This window comes from Chrysochloris asiatica, unplaced genomic scaffold, assembly GCF_000296735.1.
Source record: "Chrysochloris asiatica unplaced genomic scaffold, ChrAsi1.0 scaffold00027, whole genome shotgun sequence".
NCBI classification, from domain to species: domain Eukaryota; kingdom Metazoa; phylum Chordata; class Mammalia; order Afrosoricida; family Chrysochloridae; genus Chrysochloris; species Chrysochloris asiatica.
This window is the reverse complement of record NW_006408545.1, coordinates 4,257,932-4,270,745: the sequence shown is the minus strand read 5'-3', so window position 1 is coordinate 4,270,745 and position 12,814 is coordinate 4,257,932. Positions and strand designations below refer to the sequence as shown.

The following is a 12,814-nucleotide window of genomic DNA, read 5'->3' as shown; positions in this document are numbered from 1 at the left end:
AGTGCAGCCAGAGTGCACCTTGGAGGCCAGGGTGGTCAAACTTCGTCTCTCATATTTCAGATATATTGCAGGAGGGACCAGTCTCTGGAGAAGGTTATCATAAGGTGGAGGGTCAGAGAAAAAGAGGAAGAGCGTCCCCCTCCCCACCCCCATCAGCGAGATGGATTGGCAAAGTGGCAGCATCAGTGGGCTCAAGCGTGGCAACAATAGTGAGGTTGGCCCAGAACTGGGCAGTGTTTCATTCTGTTGCGCATAGGGTTGCTGTGAGTCGGTACCAACTCAATGGCACCTAACAACAACAGCAGCTGTTACTCTTCATACTGAGTTGTGCCCCATCAGCAAATGAAGGTCTGGATAGCTTTATTCCATTCACGTCATCATGGTTGATTCTACTTTGAGGAGGCTCTTTCCCAGTGGCATTTTGAGTGCTTTCCCATCTGAGGGGCTCATCTTCTGGCACTATATCTGACACTATTCTGGTGCTCTTCATCATATTCAGTATTCAACAATTTGGTACTGACCGTGTTCCACTGTCATTTTTAAGGTTTTTAGTGAGTAAATATTTGGAAGTAGTCTATCTTTCCTTCTTCCTAGTCTTTGTCTGAAGGCTCAGCTGAAGCTGTCCACCTGGGTGACTCTGCTGGAATTTAAAATACTGGTGGCATAGCTTTCAGAATCACAGCAGCACACAAGCCACCAAAGTATGACAAACTGACAGACAAGTGGTGGAATACCAGCTCCTAGACCACCTGATCAATGATAGCTGCCAATGAACATCAGCCAAACCCATCCTAATCTGAGTTGCATGAACACTGAATGGAAACAGTGCACACACTTCCATTCTCTAATCACACCCACCAGAAGACCACTGATGAGAGTCTAAGAACACTCCAACATACAATTATCAATTAAATATAAATATTCCACAATGTCTTGGAGACAACAGATGATTTTTAGCTGACACATAGAAATGAGAGAGTGCCTCAAATGGTTAAGATAACAGACCAGAAAGTGTTTATGAGGAAGAAAAGGTAATGGAACTACCTGAGACAGAATTCAATAGAATTATACATAGGTACCTTCAACAGAATGACAGAGAGAGGAAAGCAAGGAGAATATTTTTTAAAAAACAAACAAACAAACAAAACAACTTTAGAAGAATTCAGGAAAATACTATTAAGAACAACCAGAAACTATAAATACAATTTTTGAGCAATACAAAACCTGCAAATAAAACTACAGAAGATGAATTTGAACCAAGGGATCTGAAGAAAAATCTCTGAATACTAGTAAGCTAGAAGAACAATTAGAGAAAGAACTAAAAAAATAAGAAGAAATCCTGAAATTTATGTGGGAGACATGAAGAGGAATAACTTACAAGTGATCAGATTCCAGAACAGGAAGAGACAATAAAAAGCACTGAGAAAATTGTTGAAGAGTTGCTGAAAGAAAACTTGTTAGACATCATGAAAGATGAGACAATAACCATATAAGAAGCTGAACAAATCCCAAACAGGACAGACCCTAAAATGAAACCACCAAGCCTTGTCATAATCAATTTTTCCAAAACCAAAGACAAGGAAAGAGTTCTGAGACCTTGCCGTTCAAATGACTTTGCAGTCTGATGCATTAGCCCACAGCGCCACACTTATGAATGTAGTAGCTCAAAATACCAAACAAGAGGGAAGGAGTCTTCAGATCAAGGATCAAACCTACTCACTCGTATACAGGGTTGTTGATAAGGATGGGCCACTTAGACATTGGTTACCTAAAATGGGGGCTATAAAGGCATGAAGTGTCTGGCTTACAAGTTTTCAAGAAAGTTGAGTGTCAGAGTGTGCAGGAGAAGGTAAAATCCGAACTGAATAGTTTTTATCTTGTCTAGATGAGTATGGTGAAAGGAGATAGGAATAAGATTCTTATGATTCAATAGTGAGTAACTGTTATCATGACTAACTGCAATTGTCATAACTGTAAAGGTAGAAGTTTTGTTAACATAAAGGGGAGTAATTAATCTTACATTCCAGGAACAGAAGACCCAGGACCATCAAGGGAGAAGAGCATGAGTGAAATGTGGGCCCTTATAAAGAGAAGCAGTGACACCAGAGATGGAGGCAGAGATGATGTCATGGAGAGATAGAGCAACTGAAGACTCTAGACTCATGGAAAGAGAAAGGCTGTATGCTGGCAGCCAGGAAGGTTTACAGAATGTGTCCTTTGGTTGTTTAAATGATTAGATATTTCTCAGTGTTTCTGTGCACATCAAAAACAAAACAAAACAACCCCCCCCAGAGGGAATAGAAGCAAATACTCTTAAATGATCTTGCATGGAGGGGATTGTAATCATTGCAATGAAACAAAATACAATAGGATAAATGCAAAACCAATGTTCATGTAAACTGCCACTCAATTTACAATAAAAGCTTTAAAAAAAAAAAAAACTTAAAAATCAGTGGATGGAAAAAGTATATGAAGCTAACAACAGTGCCAAATAAGCAAGAGTGGCAATATTAAGCTCTGATAAAATAGAATTTATGGCAAAAACCAGCATAAGGGACAAATAAGGACATTATCTCATGATTAAAGGGTCAATTGAAGAAGAGGACATAACCAAAATAAAAATAAATGTCTATGTTCCCAGTGAAAGAACCTCAAAATACATAAGCCAAACTGTAATAAAGCTTAATAAAGAAATAGACAACTCTACGATAATGCTGTAATTTTAAAGTGCCATAGAGTTGGTTCCAACTCATTGTGACCCTGGGAGCAGAGAGCTTTCCCACAAGGAGCGGCTGGCAGGCTTGAATCATGGACTTTGTGGTTTGCAGTCCAGCGCTTATTACGTGGAGCCACCATACTGCCTTTACAATGTGTTTGGTTTATGGTTTCCAAGGAATGGTTGGTGGGTTTGAACAGCTGACCTTGTGGTTAGCAGTCCGGTGCATAGCCTACATTGCCATATAGTAATAATGATGGTGTACCCGCAAGTCATTTTCAACTCATAGGGACTCTATATAGGGTTTCCAAGGCAGTAAATCTTTATGGGAGTAGGAAGCCTCATCTTTCTCCCATGGAGCAGCTGGTAGATTAACATTACTAACTTTGTAGTTAGAAGTCAACATGTAAGCAACATGGTAATAGTAGGAGAGTTTAATAGACCACTATTGATGAAGGACAGAACTAGAAAGCAACTCAACACAGACACATAAGAGGTAAACAACACAATTAACCAACTTGAGCTCATAGGCATATATGGAGCACTAAACCCAGAAACAACACAATATGTATTTTTCCAGTATACATGGAACATTCTCTAGAATAGACCATATGTTAGGCCACAAAGCAAACCTCAAAAAGTCAAAAACATCAAAATACTACAAAGCATTGTCTCAGGTCATAATGCTATAAAATTAGTAATCAAGAATAGGAAGATCATGGAGAACAAACTAACATGGAAATGAAATAACACCCTCCTTAAAAGCTACTGGTAATAGGATAAATAAAAATGGAAGATAAAAACAAAAACCCTAGAATTGAATGAGAATGAAAACACAACACTGATAACCAGCAAAAGTGGTGCTCAGAATGCAACTTATAGCAATAAATGTATACATCTAAAATGATGAAAGAAATAAAATCAATACCTTAACTCAACAGCTGTAACAATTAGGAAAAGAGCAGCAAAGTAAGCCTACAACCAACAGAAGAAATAATAAAGGTTAGAACAGAAATAAATAAAACATAAAACACAAAAACAACAGAAAGAATTAACAAGAAGTTGGTTATTTGAAAGAATCAATAAAATTGACAAACCATTGGCAAATCTAATAAAAGAAAAGGAGACTATGCACATAACATGAATAAGAAATGATATGCGTGATATCACAACTGAACCAACAGAAATAAAAAGGATAATAACACAATATTGTACAGAATTGTATTCCAACAAATTTGAAAATCTAGAGGAAATGGACAAATTTCTAGAAGCTCATGACTTACCTAAACTAACACAGACTGAAGTAGAAAACTTGAATAGACCTATAACAAAAGAAGAAATTGTGAAGTCATTAAAAGACTCCCAACTGAAAAAATTCCAGATCCAGACGACTTTACTAGTGAATTCTACCAAATATTCAGAGAGGAGCTGACGCAAATTCTACCTAAACTATTCCAGAATACAGAAAAGGAAGGAAAATCCCAAATTCATTTTATGAAGCAAGCATAACCCTGATAGAAAAATTATGCAAAAATATCACTAAAAAAAAAAAAAATTATAGACCAATATTCTCATGAACATAGATGCAAAAATTCTCAGCAAAACCTAACCAATATTTTTCAGTAACATATAAAAATTAAAATATGTCATGACCAAGTGGTATTATATCAGGTATACAAGGATGGTTCAATATTAGAAAAACAATCAGTGCAATTCACCATATAATATAAATCAAAGGATTGAAACCCACATGGTCGCATCAATTGATGCAGAAAAGCATTTGACAAAATCCAACCCCCATTCCTGATTAAAAACACTCAATAAAACAGGAATACAAGGGAAATATCTCAACATAATTAAGGACACAGATACAAAACCAAGAGTCAATATCACCATGAGCAGATAGAAACTGAAAGAATTCCCTTTATGAACAGGAACCAGACAAGGATGCCGTTTATCAGCATTCCTAATCAACACTGTGTTAGAAGTCTTAGAGCTATTCAGCAAGAAAGGGAAATTAAAGGCATACAGATTAGCAAAGAAGAAGTAAAAGTTGATCTGCAGATGATATGTTCCTATACTTAGAAAATCCCAAAGACTCAACAAGAAAATTATTGGAAGTCATTGAAAGATTGAGCAAGTGGCAGGGTACAAGATCAATATCCAAAAATCAGTTGTATTCCCTTAAGTCTAATAAAGACATCTCTGAAAGGGAAATCAGGAAAAATACCATTTACAACAGCCACCCAAGAGATGAAATACTTAGGAATAAATTTAACCAGAGAAACAAAAGACCTATGCAAAGAAAACTTCAAAACACAAGAAACCAAAAGAGATTTACAAAAATAGAAGAATATACCATATTTAGGAAAGGAAGATTTAACATTGTGAAAATATCAGTACTACCCAGGGCAATTTATAGATACAATGTAATCCCAATTCAGTTCTAACATCATTCTTTAAAGAGATGGAAAAACGAATCACTAACTTTATCTGGAAAGGTAAGAGACCTAAGATAAGCAAAGAATTACTAAAGAAGAAGAAAGTAGGAGGCCTCTCACTTCCCAATCTCAAAACCTACTACACAATCACAGTCGTCAAAACAGCCTGGTACTAGTGCAATGAAGGGCATAGAGATCATGGAACAGAATTGAGAACCCAAAGTAAATCCATTCATATATGATCAGTTGATCTTTGACAAAGGTTTAAAACACGTTGCATGGGGAAAAGATAGTCTCTCTAACAAATGGTGTTGGCAAAACTGGAAACCCATTTGCAGAAGAATGAAACACGATCTATACCTCACACCATATACAAAAATGAACTCAATGTGGATTAAAGACCAAAATGAAAATCAATATCATCAATGAAAAAAACAATATCAATATCATCAATGAAAAAAAATCAAAAAAATCAATAAAATCAATATCAACAATGAAAAAAACAGAGGCAAACTTTATACACTATCAAACATAACAGACAATACAGAAACAACAGAATACAAAATAGATGACTGGGACCTGCTGAAAATTAGATACTATGTGCATCTAAAGATTTCACCATTAAGAGTTTAAAAAGAGAATCCACAGACTTGGAAAAAAGTTTTCTGGTAATGACATATCAGATAAGAGATTATTCTCTAAGATTCATATCAACACTTCAACAAAAAGAAGACAAATAATCCAATTAAAATATGGACAAAAGACATGAGCAGACACTTTACTAAAGAAAACATTCAGGTGGCCAACAAACATATGAAGAAATGCTAAAGATCATTAGTCATTAGAGAGATGCAAATCAAAACAATAATAAGATATCATCTCACCCAACATTGATAACAAATTTAAAAAACAGAAAACAGCAAGTGCTAGTAAAGGTGTGGAGAGACTGAGACCATCATACACTCCTGGTATAACTTTAAAATGGTGTAACTACTATAGAAAATGGTATGGGTGCTTCCTCAAAAAATCTGAAATAGAAAGACAGCATGATCCAGCCACGCCTCTACTTGGCATATATCTTAAAGAAATGAGAACTACGATACTAATGATACATGTACATTCATGTTCATTGGATAACTATACACAATAGCAAAAAGGAGACAGACTAAATGTCCATCAACAGAAGAATGATTCAAAAACTTTGGTACATACACACAATGGTATACTATGCAACACTGAAGAGCAGAGATGAATCTGTGGAACACTTCATAACATGAATGAACTAGAAAACATTATATTGAGTGAAATGAGTCAATCACAAAAGGACAAATATTGCATGCGACCACTGTTGTAAAAAGTTAAGAAAAGGTTTTCTGCTAAAAGAAACATTCTATTATAGTGACCAGGGAGTGGGAGAAAAAGGAAAATTATTCACTAGGATAGAGTGAAAACACATGTTAACTTGGGTGATAGGGAAGGCAATATACAACAAGAGGAAGGTTGGCAGAGAAAAGAAGAAGGTAGGAGTGCAGGAGTTAAGGTAAATACTGTTAACTGATAATATATGGAAGGGATGCAATCATTGTAATGATGCCAAATGTATGACTTGTTGATGAAGGACTAATGATATGTTCTACAAACCTTCACTCAATTCACAATAAAAAAAAGTTTTAAAAAATAAGTAATTACTAGTTACAAGACACACACTAAACGAAGAAGGTAATAAACCTTGTTTATTAAAGACTTTCTAAAATACTAAATTTTACCCAAAGGCAATATTCAGATTACATATCCTCATAGAAGCTATTCCTAATGGACACTTTTAAAAGAAAACTAATAGGAGCCTTGGTGGATAAGTGGTTCAGTGCTCAGATGCGAAACAAAAAGTTGTTCTTGTTAAGTGCTGTGAAGTCGGTTCCGACTCATAGTGACCCTGTATAGGATTTCCAAGGAGTGGCTGGTAAGTTTGAACTGCTGACCTTGTTGTTCAAACTGACCTTGTGGTCCAGAGCATTATCCCACAGCATCAAGGGAGTTTGAATCTACCAGACATTCTGTGGGAGAAAAATGAGGCAGTTTGCTTCTGTAAAGATTTACAGCCTTGGAAACCCTCCAGGGCAGTTCTACTCTGTCCTATGGAATTGACAGGAATTGGAATTCGCTTGATGGCAATGGATTTGGCTTTTTCAGTTTAACTTTATAACAAAGTGCACTAGAGAATGAGATAAAGCATTTGTGTGCTCATATCCCCTGCATCCCCTCCCACTCCTTTCTGAAAACTAGTTCTCAAACCCAGACATTGTTTGATACACATCCTGGAGGGTGCCTTCTCTAGCAACCAGCACATAAAGGGTACAGTAGATTCATTTAGGAATATGATGTACCATATTTGGCAGGAAGATACTGAAGAGGTGGAAATACAATTAAAATGAACACATTGGGCAGAATGAAGCTTATAGATACACGGAGAAACCTAAAAACAGTGAAGGAACATCCTTATACAAAGTAGTTCTAAGAGTACTTTCTAAAGACTAGGTCTAAGTAGTCAATTGACTCTAATAAAATACTATAATTCCATTGTGAGCTAAATCGTAAAACCATGTAGTGGTTTCTTGAAACTGAGAGTAAGCAAGGATGTTTATCCCTTAGTTGCCAGTAGCTCTTTGTGAAATTAAATAATCATCATTTTCATAGTTATGAAACTTAATTTTATGTCTTTCTGATATCTCCTTTCATATCAAAGTCCTCCAGTAGATATCTCATATTGTTACACAAAAGGAGTTTCTGCATGGTGTGGTGTAAACAGTTAATGTGCTTGGCTGCTAAGAAAAAAGGTTGGAGGTACCCATCTATCCAGAAGCACCTTAAAAGAAAGTCGGGTGATCTACTTCTGAAAATCAGCCACTGAAAGCCCTATGGAGCCCAGTTCAACACTGACATGCATGGAGTTACCATGAGTCCAAACTGATTCACTAGCAACTAGCTACTGGTTACCTAAAGCAAAACTGAAGCCAGTGATATTGAAATGATTTAACTGAAAACACCTTGTCCTGAATGGAAAAAACCCTGGGCAAAGCTTTAAAAATCATAGAAAAGTTGATGTATGCCAGATTTACTGATATAATTGGATATTTTTTACTGACACATTTATCCATGAGAAACATAAACAAATTAAAACATCACCTCTACAGCTTCCCAGGCCCATTTCCTGTACTTTGGATCATGAGTCAGTCGCCACATGTACATATAAGTCTCAACAACTTCTGGTCGTAGGATGTAGTATTTTTCATTTTGCCTTGTAGCAATTGCTTCAACACCACCATCAAATCTGAAAGCTTCTGGTCCCAGTTTCACATCTAAAGGACATGCAATGGATGACAGGGTTATTGTCCTAGACAACACTTAGCATCTATAACTTAAATGCAACTGGAGTACTTAAAACACTCTGGAGTGGTGCAAAAACTCATTTTAAGGAATAGCTATAAACTTCACAGAATTTATAATACTCAATATATATTTAAAACCTAGTCATCTAAAAGACCTGCCATTTTAAAAAAGAGTAACAAGCCTTTATTTCCTTTCATTTAACCACCATTTTTTGAGAATCCACCAAATCAGTGGTTGAGAATTATAAGCTGTAATGAAATTATAAACTGTAATAAAATGCCAGTTATAAGATGTAATGAAATGCTTCACCCTATTTCATAAGATGAGAGCTAGACTCATGATTTACTTCAGGGGGACATTGGGAAGATTAATAGTTTACAAGACACTAAGTTTTTTTTTTTTTGCACTAAGTCAGAAAACCTTGCTTGATGTCAATGAACCTAAATCAGGGTTCAATAAATTAGGCTAGCTTTATGCTTTATAGTCTAGACTTTTGTTTCTAGGTGAAGTCAGAACAAATGCTTTCCTGTGGAGAAATGGTGCCTTTTACAATAAAAATATTAATTTCTTTATGTTAGTCATTATCATCGAGCACAATGGATACTCTTTCAATGGCAGAGATAACAAAATTCTTTATTGAAAGCAAGTGGGGACAGATTGTAAATAAAGAACAACATATACTCACATGTGCGATTATAAGATTCATGACAGGTACGGGCAATTTCAGCCCCTAGTTCAAGATAATGCTGGGCTAGGCTTGAGGGTGCTCCATCAGCCCCAAGTGCAAACATGCCTCCAGCAAAGCAGGTCAGGTGTCCCATCTTGTGCTCTAGGAGACCGCCTTTCCACTCAGCGATGTAAGTCAGTCCCCCACTAGACTTGCGGATCAAGTGAGTCTCAATTGCCTGAAATATAATACTTATTTTTCAATATTTTGTAATTTTGTATTTATATTCAAATACTCTTCTCAAACTTATCTTATCATCTCTAATATACGTATTTTTAAAGAAGAATAAGACCAGGTCTCATAATTTTGAGTTTGATGCTGTTCTTGTTGTTGTTAAGTACCGTGGAATTGGTTCCGACCCACAGTGATCCTGTACAGAGTTTCTGAGGCTGTATATTTATAGGAGCAGAAAGCCTCATCTTTCTCCCGAGGAACAGCTGGTAGTTTCGAACTGCCGATCTTGAGGTTAACAGCCCGATTCTTAGCCACTACGCTACCAGAGTCCTTTTGATGTTGTTAGGGTAAGGGAAAAGGAGGAAAATAACAGGAAAATTACTGGACAGTGGAAAAGTGGCATTGGGAAAAGATCAATAAAACCATAAAATAGACCTCTAAATACAAAGAGCTGAGGAGCAGGATGTGGACAAGAGATACAATCTATATCCTTGTCAGGCAGGCAGGCTATAAACAAGATAAAAAAATACAGACAACCCCTATCTCCTTGTGTGTTGGAAACACAGCAAGGCTTATGAGCCCTCTTTCCTTATTCAACAACCCAGCAGGTGTTGTTAACCATCAACTACATATGAAACTCCTCATTAACCAGTTTTCAGTGCAGGTGCAAAACTGGTCATTATCACGTAAAAGTAGCTCTGTAGTGGAATCCCTCTTGAATCCTTAGATTCCATCATGGATGCCACATGCGTGAACAGCAGAGGGGGGGAAATTAGGTGACACAAGAGAGTGGAACTACACAAACAAGAAAACCTGCCTCTTTTTTGAAGGAAAGATGTCAGACTGTAAGCTTGGCACATATCCCCTGCAGGTATTCTTTCTCTTAATAAATCTATTTTATACTGTATGTCATGATTTTCTAGTCTTCTTTGGCTCGACTGAATAACAATGCTATAGAATCAATTTGATCTGAGATTTTGTTATTGTTTTTTTGTATTCTTGCTCTAGTCTATATTTGATTAGTTTGGGTAGTTAGAATTAATGTTGGGGGTCAGCCCAGTTGGTTTTGCTTGTTTCTGTGACCAAACAATCATAGTCATCATAATGTAAAAGCTGTACTCTTTCAAATACAGGCTACCAGAGCAGTGGTAAGAGTTGATTTAGTGAGTTTTCATGCCCTTGGTGTGGCGCTGTGGAATAAAGCGCAGGACCGCAAGGTTGGTTTGAACAACAAGGCCAGAGTTCAAACTCACCAACTGCTCCTTGGAAACCCTACCCAGGGTCACTATGAGTCAGAACTGATTTGATGGTACTTAACAACAACAACAAAAGGAAACATAACACAAAGCACAGACCCTCCCAATAATGAAGAACAGAGCATATATGTGGATAAAATTCAGGCTTGTGGTACAATTCTCCTTGAAAGGGAGTCACAAACTAGGAAATTGTCTTAGGCGTCAATGAGTAGTAGACAGAGTGGCAAAACAAACTGCTGTGAAGTCACACTGCTTGGCTTCCAATTCCAGCTCCAACACTCACTATGTATGAGCTATGTGAGTAATTTGCTTACAATGTCCCTAAATCTCAGTATCCTTACCCATATTCTGGGAACAATAGCATCTACTTAGCAACATTTTGTTTATAAAACAGTCAGCACTATGGCTGGTACTTGACAAATGTCATTTATTACCACCATTTCCATTACCATTATGTTAACATTTCAATCAAGTTCCTGCATAAGAATCCTATTAAAAGGCACATTAGTATACAACGGAAAAATAATTTTCAAAAAAGAGTAAAGATGTTTAAAACTTGAGGGAAATGATAATGTTTGTAAAAAAGTTTATAAAACACCTTTTATTCTTGTTTTAAGACTTAATATTTCAAACAAGATAGAGAAAATAAAGTCTAATATTTAAAAATATGAAGGGTATTTAGAGTTACTAATTTCCACTTGAACAACATTCCCCACTGCACTCTAATTACTCCACAGAAAGAAATGAGTTCTGACTGCGTCTATTGTTGTGAAGTGCCATCGAGGTGGGTCCTGCTCATAGCCACCCTGCCCAGGGTTTCTAAGGAGTGACCAGTAGGCCTGTACTTCCAACCTTTCTGTTAGCAGTCCAGTGCTTACGTAAACCCTATCCAGGGTTACTATGAGTTGGAACTGACTCACTGTCATGGAACCACTACAACTGTCGTCACCACCATCTACATATATATACACGTATATATGGGTATAGTTGTTAAGTGCTGTTGAGTTGGTTCTGACTCATAGCAACCCTGTATAGGGTTTCTTAGGATTAGCTGGTGAACTTGAACCACCAACTTTCCAGTTCAAACCAACCTTGCAGTTCAGCACATTAACCCACAGTGGCACACCAGAAATCTCTCTCTTTATGTATATAAAATGTGTTGTTATTAGTGCCATCCAGTCGGTTCCGACTCAGTACCCCTAAACCTGTATAGGGTTTACGAGGAGTAGCACAAACTGGCCTTGCAGTCCAGCTCATTATCCTGCAGCATAATATACCTGTTATGTTATTATTATGTGCTGTGGAGTCGTTATACACTATCCAAAAAGAAGAGGTTATTTTGGTAACATATTTGGGAACAATAGATACAGAAAAGAAGTTTTGACAAATAAAATGATTACACAGGCAGATGAAATCTTGCTTACTTCTATCAGAAATGAACAAATAATACCAAGAATGTAAGAAATAAATGAACATACTACTGTGCTCGTTAACTGTGGTTAACCTAATCTTATTGATGGTATAGTTATCACATTAATATTTCATTCTTATTTAATGCAATAGAACATTGCAGCTATTTGAACTTCTCACAGCCCAAACTGCAATCAAGTCCTTCAAGCAAATACATGTTCATCATCCAGGAAATTAGTCTTTCTACATGGCAAGAGTAATAGCTTTTGAGCAAGGACTAGAAAAACATTATTACCTTGTTATGGATCCTGAATAAAGGACTATATTACTTTTGGCATGATTCTGACCAAGTTGTTACCTCTCAAAACAAACTACAATGAAGTTCCAAGACATTCAAAGCCATGGATTTCCATGGCAACGGGAAAATGTAAATAAATACAAAGGAGGAAAAAACAGTCATTAGTGGTTCTACAGAAACTTTGTGCTATGCTTACAGAGAACTGACTGATTAGGAAATAAGAATACTATACATTTTGCTATTTCATCTTTTTACATTTTAAACATACTTTGACAAGGCTCTTAGAATCTCATATGTATATATATTTATTAGGAGCTCTGGTAGTGTAGTAGTTACGAAACAGGCTGCGAACCGCGAAGGTCAGCAGTTCGAAACTACTAGCTGTTCCGTGGGAGAAAGATGAGG

At 36.6% G+C, this 12,814-nt stretch overlaps 1 protein-coding gene across 1 annotated transcript in view; it reads right to left on the bottom strand.

Annotated features, from left to right (window-relative positions):
• MAN1A1 (mannosidase, alpha, class 1A, member 1) overlaps window positions 1-12,814 on the bottom strand; it is a 260,368-nt gene that overhangs the window by 22,198 nt on the left and 225,356 nt on the right. The window contains exons 10-11 of the mRNA XM_006839882.1: window positions 9,230-9,449; window positions 8,341-8,513 (exon numbers count right to left, since the gene is read on the bottom strand). Of these exons, the coding sequence (XP_006839945.1) occupies window positions 8,341-8,513; window positions 9,230-9,449 (393 nt within the window). The remainder of the gene's footprint in view (window positions 1-8,340; window positions 8,514-9,229; window positions 9,450-12,814) is intronic.